The sequence below is a fragment of the Candoia aspera genome, chromosome 6 (assembly GCF_035149785.1).
Source record: "Candoia aspera isolate rCanAsp1 chromosome 6, rCanAsp1.hap2, whole genome shotgun sequence".
Taxonomy (NCBI): Eukaryota; Metazoa; Chordata; class Lepidosauria; order Squamata; family Boidae; genus Candoia; species Candoia aspera.
The window spans coordinates 55,697,670-55,725,061 of NC_086158.1; the positions used below are offsets into that span (position 1 = coordinate 55,697,670).

A 27,392-nucleotide genomic window follows, 5' to 3' on the forward strand; every position below is an offset into this window, starting at 1 on the left:
TACCATCATGTCTTCTTTGGGCTTATTTGGGGCAGATATAATTATATGGGCAGAGATGCTATGATGGTAGAAAAAAATTCCTTGTGGTTTGACAGCAGAAAATTCCTTCATCAGAAGCAATAATACTGGGACCTTTCCTTATAGCTCAGTTAAAGTGCTCCCCTTCTGCCCTTGAACCAATGGAAAACCACCAGCATTTTGTCATCCCCATATCAAATCCCAACTGCCTCTGCCCTGGCTTATTGTTGGATGGTGGTCTGATTTCTCATGTGCAAGGCACACCACAGCACATAAAATTAGTGAATTCCTCCAACTTCATTGCCCTCTTCTCAGATGTTACCAGCCATGGGGAAAATCCAATTGCATCAGTGACTGGATAAAATCAACATTTTTTGCTTCTACACAACATCTACAATGGGAGGATTCTTGTCTTCAAAACAATTCTATGCTAGACAATAAACCATATCAATGTGGTTCATGACCCTGGCTTGCTTAAAATTGAAGCAAGAACTCTGGCTCAGTTGAAAACACATGCAAAGAAAATCAGTGCAGTGTTTGCTTTGCCACTTTGAAACATGATCCTTAATGTAGAGGTGGTTTGAGATGTAAGTCTCAGTAAGAAACCAGATAAGAGCAAGTCTGACCACTTGAAAAATGGGGAAACAAACTTCCCAAAGGGGAAGCCTAGTATCCTGGTATGTAGGGTGGGGTGAAAAATTAAATGTAAAAATATTAAAACATAATCTTTATAAATAAGGTTACTTCACTATTTACTTCAGCTGCTGACATTCTTTTGATACTGGCTTTCAGTGTTCTTTAATAAATATTACTAGTTTTCAGTTCTTGGATTTTCTTGTGTGTGTTTTTGAGTGATTCCTGTTGAAGCTTGACAATTTCAGCAACTTGTTATTCTCAGGCAACTCAGCTTCAATTTTTCCGAAAACCAAGTCATACAAACCCTCTTGCCATACTGTTGACTTTGAATAAGACAGTAATATCTTACTCCAGTTTAAACAACAGCTGAATCTGCATCAGACTTGGACAGATGCTCAAACTAACCAATTGACTTACGCAATAGCCCAGATTACACAACAGATAGGACAAGACCAGCAATTGCTAGCTGTGGCCCAGCTTCCTGCTAGTCTAAGGTTAATTTGCTCCCCAGGTTCCATCCAGTAAAATGCGATAGAGCTTCTGATAAATTAAAAAGTTACATCACACAATGTTTGTAGAAATCGTTTTGAGCCAGTCATGACCCCTCACTGACCTTTGGGAAAGGAGAGATGGGATGGAGTTTCACTATCTCTACAAACTTGCAGAGAACATCTAAGGAAAAATCCATTTTCTCTTAAACCAATTATGAGGGAAGCATGGGAGAAGGAAGCTCCAAGCTCTGATACAAGAGTGGAGAGACATGAAAAAGGAAATACTGTGAAAATTAATCCTCACACAGTCAGTGAGACATCAAATAAGCACAAGTCTGTCCATTAGAAAAACCTAGAACAGATGGAAATGAGCAAGCCTACTTAAAAGATGAGGCCAAAACTGAACGTTTGGACAAAAAAATAAGATTAGAAACATATTTTGGTGCAGAGTTTCAATTTTCTTTAGAAAATATTCCTTATACTCGGTTCTTGGATTTTTTGTGACCTAGCCTTAGTGGTACCTTACTGAAGCGTGACAGAAGAGAAGAAGGAAATTCTGTAAAGTCTAAATAACTTGCTAAATAAAGATAAACTAAATGTTCTGTGCACTAATTCCATGCATGTAACAGCTGGTTTAATTATTGATTACTCATTTGTTTTGCAATGTTTATTGCCACCTCAATCCAGGTAGATTCCTGGTGGAGTTAAAAAGAGTCCAAAATACATTTTAAAAAGATATAAATAATAACAATAGAAAACAAAAACAGTACGTCCTAAGGGCCAAATGCCCTGTGGAACAATGTTGCTTTGGCCTGTCCAAAATAACAGCCAACCATACTTCTGAGGCAGAATGTACAATAAATTGGGGGTCATTACTGAGAAGACCTGACACTTGGACCTTTTCAGTGAGCCATTCCGAAACTAAATTATGTGTTTGGACGCTTTATTTATTTATTTAATAAATTATATGGCTGCCTATTTCATATACATGACTCTGGGCAGCTAACAATTAAAAGCAGAATAAAAACAAAATTTAAAAAAACAGCATAAACAGCATAAAATAGCCAAGAACGTATTTATTTTTATTTATTTATCGAATTTGTCACCACCCATCTCCTCCCACCAGAGGGACAACATTCATAAGGGAGAACATTCATAACATCCCACTCAAACATGAAATAGACTCACCCATACTATCGGGGCCCCAGGTTAGATGGTGAAGCCAGATTGTGAATGCCTTGTGAAAGGCGAGGTCTGGGCAAGTCTGATCTCAGTATCAGAATGAAACATCTATTTTGTTCTGGAGAGGGACTGAAATGCATTTGTTTTCAGCAGAATGGTTCACGAATGGGAAAAAAGTCAAGGTTATTAGTAGCATCAGCTGAGGGTGGCATGGAAAGGAGTGAGGAAAAGAAAAGCATCTGGTGGTGGATCTGGGCTGGTAAGACCTGCCATGCTGGACATTGGCAATGGCAGTGACAGCAGCTAAGGCAGGCAGGGGAAGGAGGCAAGGTGGTCTGTTGGAATATGCAGAGCTGGACATTGGCAGCAGCAGGGTGTGATGGTTGCCTTATTCCCAAAGAGACACAGACTCACTTAGTCAGGGCTAAGGATTTCCGGTTTATTAGGAATAGAATGCATACACAGAAAAAGATGGGAATGAGCACATGGCGTGCGAGGTAGCCGGTAAATACCCGCGGTGCGGACCTGGTCCTTCTCCACCCCCCATTGTCCCAAAGTCCTGATCCGGAGTCTTGATGGGCGATCAGGGTGCGATTCCAGAGTCTCGATGGGTGATCAGGGGGATTAGCGCTGATCACCTCTGTCCTCTTCCTGTGTCCGGCACAGGTGTGTCCCCCGGGGTAATGCAGAGATGTCAGGGAGATGGGATGATGGCTTCTCGGGTCAGGGCAAAGGTATGGCTCCTTTGTCGTTTATTGGTATTTGTCTTTTAGTGCTTAAAGGATTATCACTAATTCCTTCCTCTTTCCTTCCCTTCTCCGGAAAGGCATGTTCCCCATTGTGATGCATGTATGCATTGCAATGGGGGACATGACATACTGCCTCCCCCCAAAAATTCAAGGTGCTGGTTTGGCAGGATACGCTTCATGGAAGCGTTTGACAAGCCGCTGCGCTGAGACATCCCGAGCATGCACCCACTCAGGGTGGGGGAAATGTCTCCAGCAGACCAGGTACTGGAGGGTGCCCCGTAGCCTTCAGGAATCTAGAACCTCCTTGATTTCAAAATGCTGTTGTCCATCGATCATGATGGGAGGAGGCGGGGGGCGGGGGTTCGTTGTGCCACTTTGAGGAGGTAACCGGTTTCAGTAAGGCACAATGGAACACCGGGTGTATGCGTTTCAAGTTGTGTGGCAATTCTAACTTGAAAGTAACCGGGTTGATTATTTCCACTATTGGAAATGGGCCAATGAACTTGGGGGCTAACTTCTTTGAGGGCTGTGGAGACTTAATGAACTTAGTGGAGAGGTAGACCTTATCTCCCACTTTGAAGTCTGGCTGCGCAGCCCTGTGGTTGTCCGCATACCGCTTGTAGGTTGCTTGGGCTTCGGAGAGAGCCAGCTGAATGATTGGCCAGACGTTGGCTAGCTGTGCCGCCCAGTCATCTGGGGAACAAGGTGGGGCCTCTGGCTGTGGTAACTCCGGGATCGGAACGAAGTCTCAACCATAGACTACCCAGAAGGGGGTGTGACCCGTGCTCTGGTGCACTGCATTGTTATATGCCACCTCAGCAAAGGGGAGTAAGTCTACCAAATCATCTTGCTGGTAGCTTATGAAGGAGTGCAAATATTGCTCCAGGGTGGAGTTAAGGATTTCCGTTGAGCCATCCGTGTGGGGGTGCCAAGCAGTGGACAATGCCTGCTTGGTGCCAATTAACTTCAAAAATGCCTTCCAGAATTGAGAAGTAAATTGTGTACCCCTATCTGTGACCAAGCGGGAGGGGGTACCATGTAATTTCTAAATGTGATTTAAAAAGAGGCGTGCCAGCTGTTGAGCGGAGGGAATGGAGGCGCATGGGATAAAATGTACCTGTTTCGACAAGTAGTCTTTAACCACCCAGATGACCGTTTTTCTCTGGCTGGGTGGCAAGTCTATGATAAAGTCCATTGAGATTTCCTCCCAAGGGCGGGAGAGGCTTGCCACCGGCTGCAATAGTCCCTGGGGCTTCCCCGCTTTTCGCTTGACCATAGCACATGTAGGGCAAGCAGCGACATATTCTTTTACATCCCTCCTAAGTGTAGGCCACCAGAATTGTCGCCTTACCAGATGCAGCGTTTTGACAAAACCAAAGTGCCCTGCTGTTTTGTCATCGTGAGAACAGCTCAGAACCTCTGCTCGCAATTGCTCCGGCACGTACAAGCTATTTTGTTTCCAAGCCAAATCATTTGCAAAAGAAACATTGTGTTTATTTGCTTGCAACCATGTATCCATTTTTAAGGCTTGTACGAACTGCTGTTGCAATTGCGATGAAGTTGACATGCGTCTCCCTCCCCTTGCGGGTGGTTATGCCGGGGTGTGCTGCGTTCCAGTTTGGCTGTGTGTGACAGCTTGGCAACCCAGCTGTGTGTCAGTCCACACAGTACCTACAATGTCAGATGCCTGACTGGCATCCTGGGGCCGCCTAGAGAGAGTGTCAGCTAAGAAGTTCTTTCGTCCTGGTATGAACTTCAGCTTAAAATCAAAGCGGCTGAAAAACTGTACCCAGTGAACCTGCTTGGGGCTGAGGCGTTTTGGGGTACTGAGCGCTTCCAGGTTTTTGTGGTCCGTCCAGACCTCAAAGGGGCATGTGGCCCCTTCCAGGAGGTGTCGCCATGCCTCTAAGGCAGCTTTGACAGCAAAAGCCTCTTTCTCCCATACATGCCATCTCCGTTCTGTTTTGGAGAACTTGCGGGAGAGGTACGTGCAAGGCTTCAGCTGGTCATTTAAATCCCGCTGAAGCAAGAGCGCCCCAATCGAGAAATCAGAGGCATCTACTTGAACTACAAAGGGCTTGGTGGGGTCAGGATGTTGGAGAACCGGTTCTTCTGTGAACAGGCTTTTGAGGTGATCAAAAGCCCTTTGGCATTCAGGTGTCCAGTTAAGTAGCGCTCCTGGGTTTCGTGCTTTGCGCGTGTCTCCCAGACCCTTGGTGCGGAGTAAATTAGTTAGGGGCAAAATGATTTCTGCTAGTCCCTTGATGAACCCCCTGTAAAAATTAGTAAATCCGAGGAAACTCTGTAGTTGCCTCCTAGTGAGCGGGTGCTCCCATGCCAGGATGGCCTGGACTTTTCCAGGGTCCATTTCGATGCCCCTCTCAGAGATTCTGTAGATGTCATGAGTAAGGATGGCGAGCAGGGGGCTCCCATCCAGACTGTTAAGTGCATGCGTAGCACTGAGGAATTAGGTAGCCATTCAAAGAGACACAGATCGGGACCGCCTTAACCTTTGGGGTTTATATGGCTGGGTTTTTCCCACGCTTCTTCAGTTTGTTAGGATTCCTGTTATGTACAAGCAATAAAACATTAGAGACCAGTTCCTTGTCTCAGCGTGTTTCCTGGCAGTTAGGACAGTAGCCCAGATAGTCTATCTGAGATTTATGAAACTCGCACTTGGAGAGCTTGGCAAATAGCTCGGCTTTGCGGAGTTTCCTGAGCACCTGCTTTACCAAGTGTTCATGCTCCTCTTCAGTCTCAGAATATATCAATACATCGTCTAAGTAAACAAGTACCCCCTTGAAAAAGTGGTCGTGCAAGACCTCATTAATCAATTGCATAAATACCCCTGGTGCCCCTGCCAAACCAAACGGTAACACTTTGTATTGGAATGATCCCAGTGGGCAATTGAAAGCCGTCTTCCACTCATCCCCCTCCCTTATACGTATGCGAAAATAGGCTTCTCGCAAGTCCAGTTTAGAGAATATTTTCCCCTTTGCCAGATGTGCTAATATGTCTTTGATTAGGGGTAAAGGATATTTGTTGGATATGGAAGCCGCATTCAATCCGCGGTAGTCCGTACAGAGTCTTAATGTCCCATCCTTTTTCTCTCTGAACAAGACTGGGGCTCCAACTGGCGAGTTTGCAGGCTTGATGAAGCCTCATGCTAAATTCTTGTCCACAAACTCCCGCAATGCTGCCAGTTCTTTCTGGGTCATTGCGTAAATTTTGGGCTTTGGCAATGGTGTGTTGGGGACCAGTTCTATCGCACAGTCAGTCTTTCTGTGGGGTGGGAGTTTGTCTGCTTCTTTCTCCCCGGACACATCTGCAAACTCCATGTACCTGTCTGGCAAGCCTTCCAGGGCTGCTGCAGCCAGGTGTGTGGTTGTAGACTCTGCCCTCCCCACTGCAGCACGGGGAATTCGTTCCCCTGTAGGTGCTTGGTAGAAGCCGTCTGTAAACGTGATCGTCCTGGTTTCCCAATTTATGTAGGGGTTCCTTCGTACCAGCCACGGAATGCCCAAGATGACTAAAGGGTGGCCCACCGGTGCCATGACAAATTTCAGTCTCTCCCGGTGGCTGCCTAACTGCAACGCCACTTCTCCAGTGAATTGGGTGACCGGGCCCCCTCCCGCTGCCGAACCATCCAATTGTGTAAAAACTATGTGGTGCTGAAGTGGAAAGCATGGGAGATTTAAATTGGCAACCACGTCTGGGTGCATTAGGCACCTGGAACAGCCCGAGTCTATTAGGGCCCAAACTTCAATTGACTTCTCCTTGGACTTTAGTTTAACCTTCACGTACAGGGCGGGACAGTTGGCACTCACCCAGGTGTCGCTGCGCCCATTATCCTCCTCCACCTGCCCTCTGGTGCTTCTCAGGGCAGGTGGCTGGCGTTTCCTGCCGGTTCTTCCTCGTCGCTCTCCTCCTCTTCAATGGAGTAAGGTAGATCTTTTGCTCCGATCTCTCCACTGGCCACTGGCATCTTTTTGGGTGCTGCGGGTGGTTTGCCCGGCGTTTTTCCTGGCCTGTCAACTGCCTTTGTCTTCGGGCATGCTGCCGCTTTGTGGTCCTCTTTCCCACATCGAAGGCACTGCCCCTTGGTGAACTGTCGCTCCCTCTCTTCTCTCCAGGGTTGGGGTGCTGGTCTCACCGGTCCTGCAGTGGTTCGGGGTCCCTTTGCCATCGCTGCTTGTTGTGCCATCCTCTTGGCTTGTAGGAAGGTTTTCTGGGCATTTTCCACCTTACCAGCTAGCAGTATCCACTCAATTAGAGTGTTTGGGTCATCTCTGCATAATGCCCACCTCAGAACATTCAAGTTCAGGCCCTCTTTGAAACATTCAATTAGGGTAGACTGCGACCAGTCCTCCACCTTTCCAGCCAGTGCTTGAAATTCCATAGCATAATCTGCCACAGATCGTTGCCCTTGGCTGATTCCCCTTAGGGATCTTTTCGCTCTCTCCTTCTCTAAGGGGTCTCTGAAGTGCAGATCTAGTGCCCAGAGGAACTCGTCGCAGTAATCGAGCTCTGGGGCATTTGCCTGGCATAGCTGCACATACTAGTCAGCCGCCCTTCCTTTGAGTTTGTTCGCAATGGCATTAATTTTGCCCTTTTCCGAGCAAAAATATGGCCCAAATTCTTCCATGTAATTTTTTGCTTTTGTCAGGAAGAAGGATAATGTTGCTGAGTCCCCGTCGAATTTGACCCCGAGGTCTTTCACTCCCGCTCCCGGTGGGCTCCAAACCACATCTGGTCATCTGGGCGTGCCTCAGGCTGCTGGGGTTCTCCGGTCTCGGTGTGGGGATTCCCTCAGCCGGACTCCTGGCGGTGTTGCCTCTGTCTCGTGCCGGCTCCAGCCTCTTCCCAGCTGTCGTGTCTCCAGGGTGGGAGGGGGGGGAAGATGACCTCCTGGCGGGTTCTGCGAGGTGAACTCTGCCCGGTGCTGCCTCAGCCTTCTGCCATCTCCGTCCTCGCCCTGGCTGCCGCGTCTCAGGGATGGGAGGGGGGGTGATGAGCTTCTAGTACCTGGTTCCAGCTCACCCCTTCCTCGGGATTCCCACTCGACCAACAATCTCAGGAGCAGCTGTTCGACCGACTCCAGCCTCGATTCCACTATGCTTAGCCGCTCAGCTGTTTGGGAGCCTTCCTCAGTCCGTCCGCTCCAGCGCCTTCCCTCAGCTCCTGTGATCATTGGGGACAGCTGGTTCTGCGGCTTCTTAGATGCCCTGAGCGTTCCGGGCAGGGATCCCGCCGTCTCGTCCAGGGTGACCCACTCGTCCTGCGACTCTCTGGTGGCTTTGAGTGTCCTGCTCCTCCCGGTCTCCTCCTCCTCCGAGCTTGATCCCGAACCCTCCTGGACTTCGTGCCGTCTGGGAGTAGGGTTCTTACCGATCCCTCGTGCCGTAGAGTCGGGTGACCCGTTGCCGGTCCTCTGGTAGCCACCTCTTCGTGGGTTGAGTCTTTCCATCGCCAGCTTGGGTCCCTCACAGATGAAATCTGGAATGGTGCTGGCGGAAAAAAAAAATTTTTGTTTCCCGTCTTTATGTGATGGTTGCCTTATTCCCAAAGAGACACAGACTCACTTAGTCAGGGCTAAGGATTTCCGGTTTATTAGGAATAGAATGCATACACAGAAAAAGATGGGAATGAGCACATGGCATGCGAGGTAGCCGGTAAATACCCACGGTGCAGACCTGGTCCTTCTCCACCCCCCATTGTCCCAAAGTCCTGATCCGGAGTCTTGATGGGCGATCAGGGTGTGATTCCAGAGTCTCGATGGGCAATCAGGGGGATTAGCGCTGATCACCTCTGTCCTCTTCCTGTGTCCGGTGCAGGTGTGTCCCCCGGGGTAATGCAGAGATGTCAGGAAGATGGGATGATGGCTTCTCGGGTCAGGGCAAAGGTATGGCTCCTTTGTCGTTTATTGGTATTTGTCTTTTAGTGCTTAAAGGATTATCACTAATTCCTTCCTCTTTCCTTCCCTTCTCCGGAAAGGCATGTTCCCCATTGTGATGCATGTATGCATCGCAATGGGGGACATGACACAGGGGCATATGAGCTAAAGCTGACAAGGTAGGAAGCAGCATTGCTTGAACCAGAGAGCACTGTTGTGTCAACATGGAACAGGTGCATTCGGATCTCAAGGCTGGGAAAAGAATAGCCAAGACTCCAAAGGGAGGACTTGCAATTTAAAACCTGGATATGGCACATACACTTCTGCATTTGTATTAATTCTTTCTTGGGTGCAATGAAGCAACATACAAAGCAATATCAAAGCTCCTCCTTGTCCTCTGTAGAAGGGTTATTCAGGAAACTGTATGATTGTGAAAGGTGAGAAGGTGGCTTTAGCCCTCTTGCAGGGTGTGCAAAGATTATGGGTGGGATTAAGATCTGAAATATATATACATATGTGTGTGTGTGTGTGTAACACAATGGGACAGAGAATGCTTTGTCCATTCCTTTACTTACTGTAAACATTTTATCTCTTTCACTTGCTTTTTTTTTCTCCCTCTCTTAGAGACATACATAGGTACACATTATCCTGCCGAAGTCAGTCTCTCTCTCCCTCCCTCCCTCCCTCCCTCCCTCTCCCTCTCCTCTTCCACCCTCCCTTCTACTTGGTTTTGTCTCAGCTCTGGGTCAATGAGAGGGAAGACACTGAAGCTATTCCTAAATTGAACCTCAGAGTTTCCTCTAAAATACTGAGGATTGTTTCTACACTGCAGTCACCTTTATTGTCCCCGTGCCAATGTCTTACTACAATATCTTCCCATGTCCCATAAACTATGGTTCTCTCCTTGCACACAAACCTTTAGCTCCTTGATTAACAAATTTGAGCATGATACTCCATAGAGGGGAAAAAAATATTGCTGCCTCTCAGCAGAAGGGAGGCAGAGAGAAATAGTTTCAAAAACTGTCTTAACATTTGTGTCTGATATTTCTCCTTCTGTCATCAATGATGGCTGTACCGCTGGATCAACTCAGGACAACCAGAATGTAAGGAAGCCTGACAAACAAGCTTTGTAGGCTGGTAGATTGGTGTGGTAAAATGCTAGCTTACCCCAAACCAGGCAGATGTCCTGCTGAGTTTTGAAAAAGCCAGCACTTCCAAGTAATTGTGCAGTGCCTCATCCCACAAATTCCCACCACAGCTGCACCAAGTTCTTTTTACCAGGAGAAAACTATGACAGAACGGAGGCAGAGGAGAATGGTGGAGCATGGTGGGAGTTTGCCTATACCAGCCTGAAACTGCCAGCAGGCACCAGTCTATTCTCACCCCTTGCAGTCACAGAATGCACTGGCCAACAGAATGGTCAGGGATACACAGCAGATTTTATGCACTTTGGAATTGTCTTGGCTTGTTTCAGTAACGTCAGAATAGTGTGGGTTAAGGCTGCCTCTGGGATGGGTTGAGGGTGAGATGAAGGCCATATTGTCAGTAGAATTGGAAGGGAGATTGAATACAGGAATTCTAAAGCAAACAATCAAGCATTTTTTGCTGTGATTAGATACAAGTAAGGAAAGGCCTATGGGTTTGTTGTCTGAGAGTTTCCCTGTCTATGTCATTCATTAAATAAAGTAATGTAGAATAGTTGACTCACAGTAATGCCCAATTCTGTTTTGTTGGATTGTAATAATCGCAATAAAGCACCCAATTCTATCCTCATATTATTTTATATCTCTTCTAGTTGCTGTCGGAACAGTGTTACCTTAAGAAAAAAAAAGAGTGCTATGAGGAAATGAAGTAAAAAAGCCAAACACTGCCAAACCAGATTCAGTATTATCATTGCACCTGTTTTTCTGCACTGTCAAATGCTCTTTAAAAACACTGCCATTTCCTGGATTTCCTCATTAAAGCAACTTGCAGTTTTGACAGTGAAAGGGAATATTTCTCATAAGAAAAAACATGGGTATTTCCTTATGACTCATAGTAATGGGGTGCAATTAAGAGTCTTATAAAAGGACAGTCGCTCTGTAACTAATAATCCAATTCTCAATAAATGTCTCAGTGACTTGATTGGACATTGTTGATCTCCAGCATGGTAAACATCCTATCCTGTAAGTATTGCTACAAATCACATGTTCATTTAGAGCTGACATTAATATGTACAATTTATTTTTATTATCTTGTTCTATGTATTAAAATGCAAAGTGTCTCACTAGATTTTATTTTCACAGATTTATGCTAGAACCTCTTTAAAAATTCTGTAAATAAAACTAAATCAGGCATAAACTTGGAATCATTATCTTTCACCTGAGGAAGAGTTGTGCTGTTACAAAAATTTTTTTTTAATTGTGCATGAAAAGTAACTGCAGGCAAGCCTCCTCTCCTCTTTTCATCACAATTTAGTATTCTAAATTTGACATCCTTTAATTTTATAGGTGTTTTTACCACCTTCAGTCTCAAGGAAATGTGATACACAAAGGGCATGAGTAGAAAAATTCACAGTAGCTTACTCTGATATTGTTTGGGGTATGTGCTATGAGAATAAGGGTTTGCACTTAGTTTGGAAGATTTGCCATTCAAAAGAAGGCAGACTAACTGCCCAGATTCAAAGGTACTTTGTTTTCTTTAGCTTATCTAAATTCTTATTTTTAAAAAAATCTTTATTTGTTAAATTAAAACAAATGTTATTATTTATAATAAATTTGTTCCACTCCTTTATTGTAGCAGAATTGTTAGGGTCTATAACATTGTATTTTGAAAATAATCTTTGTTGCAAAGCTGACCAGATTATTGCAACTGGAATATAATGTAAGCACATAATAGTTGATTACTAGGAGACATGGGCCAACAAAATTTATTTTTAGAATTAAATTTAAGATTCACATGATGCTGGTACAATTTAACATTCCCATAATTTCTGTTACAGACTGTGGCATGGATGAATTTCTCTTATATAAACAATAATATCCCACTATTGTTCACAGAATAATGATTTGCTATTTTTCATTGTCAAATAATGGATTTTATCAGAAACTTTCTCAAGCAATGCTGTAGACTAGATACTACCATACCATTTAACCCTTGAGATATTATCTAGATATTTCATTGGTCAGCAATAATTAATTTAACTGCTAAAAATAGAAATGTGTTTCTTACTTTGCCATATTTTATTCTAACATACATGTTTAATAAATTTAACTTTGGGAAAAAAAAACATCTTCTGTTTGTTTATATATGACATATCATTAAAATCTTTCTTCCAAAAATCTAAACCTTATCACCTTCTACAAGGATGAAAGAATGTGATAGGCTTTAGATTTACCAACAATTCATTGACTATGTACAAAATATATATGATATTCTTATCACAGTTTGATACCATGAGTGTAAGACCTTAAGACCCACCCATCTTACAAGAGTGACTTTGGGTGACACACATAGTATTAAACGAAACAAAACAAAACAAAATACTTAGGAAAGAAAAAACATGAAATAATTGAGACTGCCAGATATTATCTTATTGTTTCCCTAACTCTTGTCTTAGCCCTATGGTAGATTCACTAAAAATGTATTTCAAATAAGATCTATTTTTAAGATAGAACCTTTAGGTACTATGAAGAAAAAAATGCTATTTTTTCAAAATTATATAGAGATCTATTTCCAATTCCATCATATTTTTATTTTTTATTATGGAACCAATAAAATGCCATTTTATGTTCTAATTTTTGTTCAGCTTGCTCCAGACTGAAAGGTATTTTTTATAAAAATCTCTTACTCTATTAAGGCTTCTCTTCCGCATGATTTCAACAGTGTGGCTCTGTCTTAGTTAACATTTGCATATATTTTCAATGGAGTTAATGAAGAATAAGTTCTGAAAAATTCTTTCTCTGCATTCAACACATTATTTGTGTGAAATTATTGTTGAGTTTATTCATTTTATGAAGGTAGGTTTGAAAGGGGAAAAAAAAAGATTTACACTCTTATACTGAATATTTTCTATTCCAAACCATTTTTTTGCTGGATTTTCCATTATGAAAGGAATAACACCAGCTAACTGAACTGCTTGGTAACATATTCTTAAACAAGATATGTCTCATCTTTCTTTATTTGGAGATAAATATAAAATCTTTCTTTTTATTCTACTGATTTGAATTAGACCATAAAAATACAATTTGTTTTTCTTAATTGGTAAGAATGTTATCATGAATATATTTTTAAACAAGTTTGAAATAGATATATCCATTTGGAAGTAACCATAGTTGCTGTTATATGGTTTAAAATACTGTGATAACTCTAGTTCCATTTTTTTATATCCTTATTTTTTTTTTTCAAGCAGGGCCATTATACTTATTAAATAGCATATTTACATTCCTGGATCTTTAAAGATTTTCCTAGGTATTTAAAGATGTTATGTTGAAGGGGAATGTGTAAAATATTGGATTTCATTTCATTTCATTTCATTTTGCTTATGAAATGCAAACATTATAGATTTTTTTAAAAACTTACTGTTCAAGCAAATAATTGAATGAATTCTAGAAGTTCTTTTAACAAACTGGGAAGAATGTATTGCATTAAATAGGGTTATAGTCATATCATTCAATAAATAATTTTGTCTTGGTTTGTTCAACTTTGCAAGCTGCCAGTTTTGAATTTGATGTGCTTATACTATGTCCTTTTCAGACACATGCAATTTTGGGAGAGATCATGAAATATTATTACAGTACTATAGTATGTAATTGAGCATGCTGTCATTCTCAACATTTTTGCTAATATGTCTGATACAAATATTGCTTCAACATCTGCCTGAGATATTTTAACATCCATGATATTTTCTCAATATTTTTTCATACTAGCAGGCATTTTTAGGCAATCACAAACTTGACTAGTTGTCATGCACTGCCTACCGCCGAGTAAAAGTCCTGAGGGCTTGCCTGGTGCCCGTTTGGCTCTGGCGCACGTTGGGCAGGACGCTACGTAGGCTTTCACGTCCTGTCTTAGCGCGGGCCACCAGAATTGACGCCTTGTTAGGTGCAGGGTCTTAAGGAACCCAAAGTGTCCCGCTTGCTTGGTGTCGTGGGATCTATGCAAGATCGCTTGGCGTTGCGAGTCCGGGACATAGATTCTGCCTTCCCCCCATGCCAGGTCCTGTGCCATCGTTACCTTGTCGGGGTTCGCCAGGAACCAGGGGTCGGTTTTGAGGGCGGCGGCGAGGTCCGTGCGTATTCCCCCTGGTAGTTGTGGTTGGCGTCGTCTGGTCACAGGTTGTCCCGCCGTCGGTTGCGCCGTAGAGTCGTGCTGCCTCCGAGCGCCGCTCCGGGTGGTCACAGCCATCCCCAGTTGGGAAGCGGATAGGACCGTCCCAATCGTGTCTGGGGCGGGCTCTTCGTCTTGGGGCAGTCGGGAAAGGGCGTCAGCCAGGAAGTTCTTTTTACCCGGCATGAACTTCAGCTGGAAGTTGAAGCGGCTGAAGAATTGGGCCCATCGGACCTGTTTTGGGCTAAGGCGTCTGGGCGTTCGGAGGGCCTCGAGGTTCCGGTGGTCGGTCCAGACCTCGAATGGTTGGGCGGCTCCTTCAAGTAAGTGTCTCCATGTTTCCAGCGCCGATTTTACCGCGAAGGCTTCCTTCTCCCAGACGTGCCATCGCCTTTCTGTCTCGGAGAATTTCCTCGACAGGTAGGCGCATGGTTTCAGGAGTCCTGTGGGGTCCTTTTGGAGTAGGATGGCCCCCAGGGAGAAGTCTGAGGCGTCGGCTTGGACCACGAACGGCCGTTCTGGGTCCGGGTGCGCGAGGATTGGCTCTGTGGTGAACAGCGCTTTCAACTTATTGAATGCGGTCTGGCACGCGGGAGTCCAATTCAATACTGTGCCCGGGTTCTTGGTGCATCGGGTGTCCCCCACTCCTTTGGTTTTGAGGAGGTCCGTTAGGGGGAGGGCTATCTCTGCGAACCCCCGGGCAAATGACCTGTAAAAATTCGCGAAGCCGAGGAAGCTCTGGAGTTGGCGTCTGTTGTGGGGGCGTTCCCAGTTCAGCACCGCCTCGACTTTTGCGGGGTCCATTTCTATGCCGTCTCCGGAGATTCAGTACCCCAGGTAGTCTAGGCGCGCTTTATGGAATTCGCACTTTGCGGGTTTGGCATAGAGCTGCGCCCTTCTGAGCTTATCGAGGACTTGTCTGACTAGGGTCACATGTTCCTCGTGCGTTTTGGTGTAGATAAGGACGTCGTCTATGTAGACGAGGACCCCTTTGAACAAGTGTTCATGCAGGACCTCATTGATGAGCTGCATAAACACCCCTGGGGCCCCCGCGAGTCCGAACGGCAGCACTTTGTACTGGAAGGCGCCTAGGGGGCAGTTGAACGCAGTCTTCCATTCGTCCCCCTCCCTGATTCGGATGTGGTAGTACGCCTCGCGAAGGTCCAGCTTGGAGAAGACCTTGCCCGTGGACAGGTGGGCGAGCATATCTTTTACCAGGGGTCAGGGGTATTTGTTGGACAGGGAAGCCGCGTTTAGGCCCCGGTAGTCGGTGCAGAGCCGTAGGGTGCCGTCTTTCTTCTCCCGGAATAAGACGGGGGCTCCGACCGGTGAGCATGCTGGCTCTATGAATCCCCTCTCTAGGTTTTTATCGATGAACTCCCGGAGGGTTGCCATCTCCTTCGGGGTCATCGAGTAGATCTTCGGTCTAGGTAAGGGGACGTCGGGCAGCAGGTCAATCCGACAGTCCGTCTTGCGGTGGGGGGGGTAGTTGGTCAGCTTCCGCCTCTCCGAAGACCTCGGAGAAGTCAGCGTATTGTTCCGGTAGGTCTGCTGTGGTAGCTGCGTTGTCCTGTGTAGCTGCCTCTGCTCGTCCCACAGTGGGGTTGGTTCTGCCCGCCAGGACTGGCGCCCGGTACTCGCCGTCGCCGAATATGAAGGTGCGGGTCTCCCAGTCGATGCGCGGGTTGTTTGTCGCGAGCCATGGCATTCCCAAGACTGCAATGGGTCGTCCGATGTGGGTGACAACGAACGATGTGCGTTCGGTGTGAGTGCCCATTTGCAGGGTGACCGGCTCGGTCTGCATCGTGGCTGGTTTCCCTCCCGCTGTTGAGCCGTCCAGCTGGTGGAATGCCAGCGGCGTGGGGAGGGGGGAGCAGCGGAGGTCGAGTTTGGCGACTAAGTCGGGGTGGATGAGGTTTTTTGAGCACCCCGAGTCCACTAGTGCCGCGGCCGTGGTGACTCCGTTGCCGGCAGAGAGTTTGATTGCCGCCATTATAACGGAGCTTTCGCCGTTCCGTCGAGGTGGTCCGCGCTGCTGTCCTACCGCCTGCCTCGCAACGCGTTTCAGGGCAGGCGGGGAGCGTTTCCCGCCGGCTGGTCTGGGTCTACGGCGTCCTCTCCCCCCCAGTAGGTGTCCCAGCCTTCCTCTGGTGTCGCTGTGGCTCCGGTCATTCGGCGGTGAGGGGGCGGCGGCGGGTTAGGTGGTTTGAGGTTAGTTTTCGGGGCGGGTTTAGGCACACTAGCCGGCGGTCGGTTGGCGAAGCAATCTGCCGTCTTGTGCCCCAGTTTTCCACACCTCCCGCAGGGCCCGCGATTAAATTTCTTCCTTGGGTATGTGGGACCGGCCGTCCCCACGTGTGGCGCGAGTACCTTTTGGCAGGTGTTGGTCGTGTCTTCCGTCGTTGCCATGAGGAAGGTGCAGTGTGCGTGTTCTGCTTTCCCCGCGAGGTGGATCCAACCGTGTAGAGTCTCTGGGTCGTCGCGGTAGAGGGCCCATTGGAGTACGTCGCGGTTGAGCCCCCTTTTGAACATTTCCAGCAGGGTGGTCTCGGACCAGTCGTTGATCTTCCCTGCGAGGGCTTTGAACTCGAGGGCGTAGTCCGGGACAGTGCGTGCGCCCTGTTTGAGTCTTTGGAGTGCGCTTTTCGCCCTCACTTTGGCTAGTGGGTCCTCAAAGTAGCTCTTCATCTCATTGATGAAGGCGTGGAAGTTGGCGAAGGCGGGGGAGCTGGACTCGTACAGTTGGACGTACCAGTCCGCCGCCCGGTCTTGTAGTTTGATCGCCACGGCTGCGATCTTGTCCGCTTCGGAGTCATAGGAGTGTCCGTGCCTCCCCATGAACTCCCTGGCGTTCGTAATGAAGAACGACAGTTTCGCGGGGTTCCCATCGAAGAAGATGGGGAAGTCCTTTGGGGCCCGAGCGTTTTGTGAGCCCCCTCCTCTCACTTCCCGGCCTGTGGCGTCGTCTGCCTGGGCTGTTTGTTGACCCTCATCTGGCCCGTGGGAGTTCGGCGCCTCGCTCGGGGTGTGGACCTGTGCAGGGACGTCGTTGGGCGGCACGGGGGACATCAACGATTGAAGCATGGTCCGGAGTTCCTTCAGTTGGGTCTCCATGGCCGCGAGTCTAGCTTGTGCGTCCCCGTCCGCGATCCGTGCCGCCGCTGGGGCCGGTTCCATCGGTGTGTCGGCGGGGGTGGGTCGCCGGTGGGGTTCAGGCACTCCCATCCGTTGGCCCGCTTCCTCCGCCGTCGGCTGGGTTGCTTCTTCGTCCTCCCCCATGCTTACCGCCGTTGGGCTGCCGCTCCACGCCCGTGGCTGGGGTGCGATGTGGGGCGCGGGGTTCTCCGCTGGTCTCGGGAGGTATGTTGCTCCCTCCCATGGCCGGGTTGCCTCCGTCGCCATCTCCCCTTGGGGTTGGAGCTGAGGCTCGGGTTGGGCCGGGTGGGCGTCCATGGCTCCGGGAGTCCGCGGTGCCTCTGGCCTCGATCGGTCCTCCTCTGCTTCTTGCCGTGCGGCTCGCCCCCCTTGTCCGCGTCGCGCCAGCCTCATCGTTCCTGGTCTTCTCGCCGTCTATTCCTCCCGCGGCTCGTTGTCGTCTGGTGGGGCTCGGCGAGGCTGAGTTTGTGACTCTCAGCTTTATGTCATGCACTGCCTACCGCCGAGTAACACACAGACACTGGTTCAGCTGAAGCAGGCTCTGGTTTATTCATAGCGTAGTTACAGTTGTAGAAAAAAGCTGAGAGTGACAGGAGCGCACCGGTGCGGGGTTTAAATACCCCGCGCCGGTCAGCGCCCCCTCACTCGAGGTTACGTCACCCCCCCTTTGTCCAACATGCTGTCTTGCCGGTAGGTGAGGGGTTGCGAGGCCCCGCTGGCGCTCCGGGATCGCCCATCATCGGTTTCCTTATTCATCCGGTGATTGCTGTCAGCTGGGCGATCTCCGTTGCGCTAGCGTTAACAGCTTGGGTGTGCCTCGCGATCCGCTTAGCCATTGTATCTTCTTCTCTCGTCTTTGTGAGTTGATGGCTGCTTATCTTGAGCCCCTTCCCCTGTTTCCTCGTTATTGTCATGTGTGCCATTGCGCTGATGTCTTCAGCTCAACGGCACTCATGACCCTAGTTCTCTGAGCAATGTTTGATGTCTGTCTTGATAAGGCTTTAAATTGTTTGTTAATTCTTTCAGAAATACCTGATATATCTTTTATCAGAGTAAATGACTTCCCCCATTCCCGTTTCAGGTTGTGTTTGAATTCTTTAAACAAATGTGTGATTGGGTTAGAAGTTTTATAACAAGATAAGTTAAGGGCTGTGGTTTACATTTTGGTTTTTATTTCTTACCTACTGGAGGATGACTCCCAGTTACTTGTTTTTGGCTCTTTCAAGTGCAGTATGTTCTGATCCATTTATTGAATGATTGGCTCTAAAGCACTTCTCCTAGACGTGTTGTGTTTCTTTATTGTTTTGGGAAAAAATTAAATAGAAGTTCATTTAAACAGTAGATAATAAATAAAACTGATAGGTGGGGGAATACCATGCCATCTACATCTGCAGCTAACTCCTGCCCCAAGAGTAGTATGCCATCAATCAAAGGTGTATTTAAAAATAATATAAAAACATAGCTTTAAATAATATGGAACATATGTCACTTGAACCTTAAATGTAAAATGCAGTTGCCCAACAAGGTATTTAGTTACAAAGGGGATTTTCTGCACTGTACCCTTAATCTGCTCCTGCCCTGTGCTCATATTGGCTACCCTCTAAACCAATTTAAGAACATTCTGTCCAGACTGAGATATTTTGGCAACCATTTGGAAGCTATTCAATCCAGACAGCAGGCTACAATGTCCTCTCACTGGACAATTCACCTGCTACCATTCCTGAAAAGCAATTGCCAGTAGCATTCCTTCTTGTAGGCAGGTTTTACTGGATATATGTACATTTAGGTGTGCATGCACATGTGTATGTCTAATGGTCTGTGGGAATATCCCTGAGAGACAGGAGAAAAAAGAGCTGCAGGTTGGACAATGGTCAGATAAGAGACATCTCAGTCCACAGTCCACAATGGGGACATGGTAAGCATCTCAGAAGGGACCCTCCCTAGTTCCCTGGAAAGTAAGGGCAAGTGGGATGGGGAGAGAGATGTGCTTTCAGACTTGCAAGGTTCTGTTACTATAACCTTACAATAAAGGTAGTGTTAGCACTCATGAGTTTGGTTTCTTGTCTGGACTACCTCAAATTCAGTGTATCAGTTCCTAAATCTCTCTTCCTTCTTAAAAATCTATTATCAATACAGTTCTTACAATTCTAATCTCAAGGGACTTTTTGCTGTATTTTGTTGAAGTTCCAGGATGGTAAATGAATCTTCTAGTATTGTGCGCAACATTCCAAGTAGCAACTGTTGTTATAGGACAAGAAAACCATAGAAATCAAATATCACTGTTCTTATTCTTGGCAAAGACCACATCCTTTGGGGGGAAACTTAAAACTACATGAGATTTTTTTTGTTTGTTTTGGCATATCAGAGCATTTTACATTCATGCTATTATGTGAGTAACCTAAATTTAATTAAGATTGACAAACAATATTGGTTACCATCTGATAACCTTTTGCATGGTTATAGTTTCTGTTTACATATTTTTAAAAAGATGAACAGGATTAGTGACTTCACCCTGAAAAGAAAAGGTGTATCTTTTAAAAATCCTTTGATTATGATACTGTAGCCATGAGAAATAGTGAAACTCTTCTTATTAAAGTGCCCTTTAACATTCACACTTCACTTATTTTCCAGGTTGAACTAACAATCAAATATGGATCCTACAAAAAGAAGAAGTATTGGTACACAACTAATTCTTATATGTTTTTGCCAAATATCTTTTTTCACAGCATTTTTGATACTTGCTATTTATCAGTATATACCTTGTTCTTTTGCCTTCTTCAATGAATGAGTCAGAATAAGACTCTATTAAAAGGGCTATTTAAATAAATAGTGGACTATTTATTAGAGCAACCATGTTATATTCCCTTTCCAGTATCTGTGTGACTCTGATCCACATTCCAAACCTAATGGAATATTTGGCCATGGATATTCTTAAGCCACCCTAGAATCAGATCTTCATACCTAAAGTCCTGCTCCTTTCGCTAAGAGTGGCAGATGTTGCTACTCAATGAAGCGGAAAATGCCCCTTGTCCATGCTTTATATTTTACACTTTATATTGATTACCCACTTCAGAGATGTGGCCTGGCTGAATTTGATTCACATTGAGCTCTGCTTCTTATTCATCAAGAAGCTTTACACGTATTCTTTTATTTTTACTTGACAACATTTTTCAACTACTGTTCTGAGTTTTCTGTGAATAGAAAGCACATTTCAGTATGTTTATCTGTTCTGTCTATCCAAAGGTCAGTTTGCTAGGATTTTTTTAAGAACAAAGAGAAATTCTGCTTGTAACTCTAGCCTGCCACTTTCAGATAAATCCTTTAGACTATGTTATGATTTTCAAGAACTAATGCTCCAGTTCCTGACTATGTGGAAGCATGTTCACGTGCAATAGTATAATAATAATTAATAAAAGATATCATGAAGAGAATGAAAGGAGCCTATACAGGAAATGCTTCCCCATGCTTTCATTTCTATCTAGCTTCAGTCTGTGATATCTACAGTAGCATGTTTTCTCCTTAACTACTGTCATTGCTTAAATATATAACATTACTCATATTGAGATTAGATGATACATTATCCTTACAAATATGGTTTTTTCAAACTATTTTAATATGGTAGTCATGGCATAAATCCTAAATGTACAGTGTAGTCAATTGGAAACCATATAATAGGCAGTGCTGTGTTTGGAGTGTTCTTACAAACATACATAGACATCATGTTACTCTCTTTCAGAGTAAGCAACATTTTTCAAATGTAAGTATAGGCAGTAGTATGGAAAAGAAATTAAAATCAGGAGATAAGAGAAAATAAAAGGAATCCTAATTAAGTCTACTTTGCATAAACACCATTCTCTATACTTTTCCATATCTTTCTGTCCTGGCAAACAAATTCATATATGCACTTTGTCCTTTAAATTTTTCACATCTTTCCTTTTGAGGATCTCCAAAAACCACTTCCCCAGTTTTTACCTTCCTCTCAATCAATTCAGTCTTCCTTCATGTGTTTGTGATTATGTCTTCATCCATTGTCTCTGAATGATCAAAGCTTCTCAATATTGTTCTTTTGTACTGGTTACTCACTTTATATTCAGTCCACATATGTGTATCACCCGTTCATAACCCTATTCTTGTTTCACCACTGTCACTTCTTAAGTAACTCTTTTCCCACTGCATTCAATTTCCTCTTGTGATACTGAATTCTAACTTTCATGTGACAAAGTAGACAGAATCACTTTCATACAGTATATGCAGCTATTTTCACTTTTTTTTTTAATCTTTACTCCTCACAATGGACCACATACTATCCACTGTCTTCTACCAGCATTTGCATGTCTGAAAATTTCTCCATTTTCCCATCTTTTGTAAACATTAAACCAAGCTACACAAATTAATTGGGCACCCAAAACACAGTTTTACCCTAAGAATACTCACAATATCCTGGGTAAGTTAAGAACTCTAATGTAAAGTCTATCTTGCAAGCCAAAAAGACGCTTGCCTATCTCTGATCTTCTAGGAAGTATTTGCAGTATAGTAACATATTCAGGATACTTGGGGGCTGTTCACTCAACAAAAAACATAATGATATTTCTTGTTTATTTACCATTCAGTTACTATTTTGCCTCGCACATTTTGAAAACATAGGTAGAGAGAGAGAGAAAGAGAGATGCCTTGATGATACTTCAGGGCCAAAATTGGTTGCCCAATATTTAGCATTAGTTTTTGTGTAGGGATAACAATCTCTTTTTTAAAACATCATGACTTTTTGTTTTTCTTTCTTAGGAAATTACGATTACAGTGTCTACAAGCATGGTTTCTTTATAAAATCACCACCACTTCATCTTTTTAATAATCAGGTACAATTAGAAAAATAATAGCTTTACTATCATCATCATCATCATCAAATACATTCCTAATATGCTGATTTTCTACTAATTTGTGAACTTGATTTTTTCCCCTTCCTATAGAGTTCCTGGAAAAAGAGATATTTTATTCTTTCTGATTCTTCCCAAAATGGTTACATCTTGAGCTATCTTAAAGGCCAGCAAATAAAGGGTCACATTGAAATTAACGAGTAAGTGTTTGATCATGTCTACCACAGTTTATTTTAACTGAATTACTACTGAAGTACAAAACTTCCAATGCTTAAAAATAAAGGGTGCTGCAATTTCCCTTGGTTCTACAATACATTTTGGTCTAGATTATATGATATGTGGCTGCACCTTCCCTATGGAACCTTCCCAACCTATGAAACCTTCCCTATGGAACCTTCCCAACCCTCAATTCTTCATGGCCCTAGCCCTGTTGTGCTTTCACAAATCTTTAAAAACATGGCTCTTCCAAAAGACCCTCGTGCAGGATGAGTTATGATCCACTCCCTGATATTGAATCACTATCTAATAACTGTGGCTAAGTTTTGTTTTATGCCATTGGATCATCACCATCATCATCATCATGTGATTTTTACAACTAATATGTAAGCTACCTAGATTTGCTCTTTGTTTGAGGCAGCATACAGTCAGTCAGTCAGTCAGTCAGTCAGTAAATAATATTGGAGATGAAGTTGTAAAACATTGGAGTAATAGGGTTGCATGAGTTCTAGCCCAATTCTGAATGTGTGGGTTTATGAAAAGGGCCCCTGTATGATTATGCACAAAGAGCTCCTTTTTGTGAAAGCATGATCCTCATTGTACCATTACTGTATCTGGGCTTGAAAACCCCATATGACCACAAGCAAACAGTGAGGAACTATTTGCTGCCATCTAATGGTTGCCTGTGCTTTTGCCGCCCAGATGTGGTAGCTCTACTGATTGTCTTGGGCAGGAATTTTCTATACAAAATATAGGCTAGACTCTCTTCTCATATTTGTCAAACTCAATGAGCATTCCTAGTGAGTGCCTTTATAGAGATAAGTCCTGAAAATTTCATAAACATATTTTAAGCATGTGATATATTTGATTCACATTCAGTTTTTGAATTTGTTGAACAAAATAAAGATTTGAGACCCAACTGGGTCCCAAATCTAGTCCTCCACAATCTCCTGCCATCCATGATTTCAAAACCAAATCCCCTCTGACCCAGCCAGCAAAACTGTTGTTTCCAATACAACATAGGCATTCTTAGAAAAACTGCATTTTTATTTGTAAGAATTTGTTTTTAAACAATCACAAATTTATTATATTTGTCTGTTTGCCTTTTTATAATTATTTGACAGGGCTTCAAAAATAGAAATCGGCATAGGTGACTCTGAGAAAATGTCAACTGTGAAAAAGATGTTCAAGTGCAAGTCCACGGAAGTGATGAGTATCATTACAGAGAATAGAAAATTTTACCTTGTTGGAAGAGATAGGTAAGTTCACAATCCTTTTACAGGACATGGCTTTAATTTGTTATAATATTGGAAAACAAGCATACCAAAACTTTGAAAATGGGTCCTCAGACTTTCCTATAATATAATCTCTATAAATCAGGATAGACTCAAACATGAATTAGAGTGTCAGGCTCTGCCTGCTAACCAGTAAAGACACAGACGCTAGCGTGGGCTTAGGTTCTGGCTTTATTGATAGAACAGAGTGCATGCCTTTTAGAAAAGCTGAGAGTGAGTGGAGCGCGCCGGAACGGGATTTAAATAGCCCGCGCTGGTCAGTGCTCCACCCCTCCTTACTCCAAGTGTGCCCCGAGCCCCGTTGGTTCCGTTGCCAGTAGGTGAGGGGTCGTGGAGCCCCTCCTGTGCCTCGGGTGTTTCCTTGATTGTTTTTCCCGGCCAGCGATGGGACATTGCCGGGCGATCAGGTTTGTAATCTTTCTGACAGTTCAGGTGTGCCTCGTGGTCGGGTGTTGTCAATTACCTCCTTTGCAACATTGTATCTCTTCCTTCCGCGCCTCCGGCTAGAATCGATACTTTCTTGCCAGCACCTGTTGCTCTCTTTTGTTAGCTAGTTGCCTTTTTCCTTAATCTGCCCGGTACCCATTTCTTTGTATTGTTATGTGAGCCGTTGCGATGTCACAAGCATCGCAACGGTGATCATGACATACTGCCCCCCTTCAGGAAGGTTAGGCCGCGGGTTTGGAGGGGTAGGTGGTGTGGTAGGTGCGGATCAGGTCGGGAGCCTGGACGTCACGGGCAGCGACCCACTCAGGGTGTGGAAAGTGTTACCACTTTACGAGGTATTGGAGGGAGCCCCGCTGCTTACGGGAGTCAAGCACCTCCTTTACTTCAAAGTGTTGCTGTCCGTCTATCATCACTGGTGTGGGAGGGCGTGCGTGGGTGCCACTGGGAGGGATCACTTGCTGGCTTGAGTAAGCTGCAGTGCAATACCGGGTGCAGTCTCTTAAGATTATGGGGCAGGTCTAAGCGCACCGTGACTGGGTTCACTATTTGTGTCACCCAGAATGGTCCAATAAACTTGGGGACCAGCTTCTTTGACGGTTGCGGTGATTTTATGAATCTGGTGGATAGATAGACCATGTCCCCCACCTGAAACGTTGGTTGCTGGTGCCGGTGCTTGTCCACTTGTGATTTGTACGCTGTTTGTGCCTCTTTAAGCACATCCTTGATGACCGGCCAGGAATCTGCGATTTTCTCACCCCAATCACAAGCGGCCACTGTTGGGGATGGGGGCTGAGGTAGTTCAGGGATGGGGACGAACTCCTGACCCGACACCACCCCAAATGGGGTTTTTCCAGTGCTCTGGTGTATTGCGTTGTTGTATGTGACCTCTGCAAATGGGAGGAGGTCTACCCAGTCATCTTGGTGATAGTTTATGTAGGAGCGGAGGAATTGCTCCAGTGTGGCATTAAGGATCTCTGTGGATCCGTCCATCTGGGGATGCCAGGAGGTTGACAGGGCTTGCTGGGTACCTATCAGTTTCAAAAAAGCTCGCCAAAACCTCAAGGTAAATTGTGTGCCCTTATCGGTCACCAAATGGGAGGGGCATCCATGTAGGCAGTACACATGGACTAGGAACGGTTTCGCCAGCTGTTAGGCTGATGGAATCAAGGCGCAGGGGATGAAATGCGCTTGTTTTGAAAAGTAGTCTTTTACCACTCAAATGACCATTTTCTTTTGGCTGGGCGGTAAGTCGACTATGAAGTCCATTGAGATTTCATCCCAAGGGCGGGAGGGTTCAGCTACGGGTTGCAGCAGCCCCTGGGGTTTGCCAGCTGGTCGCTTGGCCATAGCGCACCCTGGGCAAGATGCCACATTCATCTTGATGTCCTTCCTCAGCGAGGGCCACCAAAACTGTCTCCGAGTCAGGTGTAGGGTTTTCAAGAACCCAAAATGACTGTTTGCTGTCATGCGATCTGTTGAGGATTGCCTGCCATTGTGAGTCAGGTACATACAGCCTTCCCTCCGCCCATGTGAGGTCCTGGTCCATGGTGACCTTGTTGGGGTTGGCGAGGAGCCAGGGGTCAGATTTCAATGCCGTTATGAAGTCTGCCCGTAGCCCACCTGGTATTTGAGGTTGCCTGCGTCTGGGGGTGGGTTGTGTTGTAGTTGTTTGCGAGGGGGGGGCAGGCTGTCCCCGAGCGCGACCCTGGGTGACTGCTGCCATACCCAGCTGGGAATCAGAAAGCACCGTCCCTACAATGTCGGAGATAGGCTCCGCATCCTGGGGCAGTTGGGAGAGTGCGTCTGCCAGGAAGTTCCTTTTGCCTGGTATGAACTTCAGTTGGAAGTTGAACTGGCAGAAGAACTGAGCCCATCGTATTTGCTTGGGGCTGAGATGTCGGGGCGTACGGAGCGCCTCGAGGTTGCGGTGGTCTGTCCACACCTCAAACGGGCAAGTTGTCCCTTCCAAAAGGTGACGCCAAGCCTCCAGCGCTGCTTTAACCGCAAACGCCTCCTTTTCCCATACGTGCCATCGCCTCTCTGTCTCCGAGAATTTCCTCGAGAGGTTGGCGCATGGCTTAAGGATTCCAGTGGAATCCTTTTGCAGCAGGATGGCACCTATTGAGAAGTCAGAGGCGTCCACCTGCACCACAAAAGGTCGTTCGGGGTCTGGGTGAGCTAGGATTGGCTCCACTGTGAACAGCGCTTTCAACCTGTCAAACACAGTTTGACAGGCAGGAGTCCAATTAAGTACGGCCCCCAGGTTTTTTACCTTGCGCGTCTCCCCGACGCCCTTGGTCTTGAGCAAATCGGTTAAGGGTAGGGCTATTTCCGTGAACCCCCTTGCGAAGGACCTATAGAAATTCGCGAACCCGAGGAAGCTTTGAAGCTGGTGCCTGGTGCGTGGGCGTTCCGAGCTCAAAACTGCCTGAACCTTCGCGGGGTCCATTTCTACGCCTTTGTTAGAGATTCTGTACCCTAGGTAGTCCAAGCGCAATTTGTGGAATTCACACTTGGACAGCTTAGCGTAGAGTTTGGCTTTTCGTAGCTTAGTGAGGACTTGCCTCACCAACCTCTCGTGTTCCCTCTGCATCCTCGTGTAGATGAGGACATCATCCAGGTAAACCAGTATGCCCTTGAATAGGTGTTCATGCAGCACCTCATTGATGAGTTGCATGAAGACCCCCAGAGCCCCTGCAAGGCCGAATGGTAGTACCTTGTATTGGAAGGAGCCCAAGGGGCAGTTGAATGCCATTTTCCACTCGTCCCCCTCCCTGATGCATATTCTGTAATATGCTTCGTGGAGGTCGAGTTTGGAAAGCACCCTTCCCTTTGACAGGTGTGCTAGCATGTCCTTTACGAGAGGTAGGGGGTATTTGTTGGATAGGGAAGCGGAATTTAATCCTCGGTAATCGGTGCATAGTCTTAGGGTGCCGTCCTTCTTTTCCCGAAATAGGACGGTGCTCCAACCGGCAAGTTCGCTGGTTCTATGAAGCCCCTGGAGAGGTTTTTATCCAAGAATTCCCGCAGCACTTCTAATTCTCTCTGGGTCATGGGGTAGATCTTGGGCTTGGGTAATGGGACGTCTGGGAGCAGTTCAATTGTGCAGTCCGTCTTGCGGTGGGGGG

The 27,392-nt window shown here is 45.7% G+C and overlaps 1 protein-coding gene across 4 annotated transcripts in view; it reads left to right on the forward strand.

The window, feature by feature from the left end:
- The first annotated feature begins 9,680 nt into the window (after positions 1 to 9,680).
- PLEKHS1 (pleckstrin homology domain containing S1) overlaps positions 9,681 to 27,392 on the forward strand; it is a 57,410-nt gene continuing 39,698 nt past the window's right edge. For 2 of the 4 annotated variants that reach the window (XM_063307196.1, XM_063307192.1), the window contains exons 1-4: positions 19,602 to 20,110; positions 22,215 to 22,288; positions 22,400 to 22,506; positions 23,647 to 23,781. In XM_063307196.1, the coding sequence (XP_063163266.1) occupies positions 20,083 to 20,110; positions 22,215 to 22,288; positions 22,400 to 22,506; positions 23,647 to 23,781 (344 nt within the window). In that variant the 5' untranslated portion in view covers positions 19,602 to 20,082. Of the gene's footprint in view, positions 11,135 to 11,377; positions 11,635 to 19,601; positions 20,111 to 22,214; positions 22,289 to 22,399; positions 22,507 to 23,646; positions 23,782 to 27,392 lie in introns of those variants that run through there. The other 2 variants (XM_063307193.1, XM_063307195.1) reach the window with 2 other exon arrangements.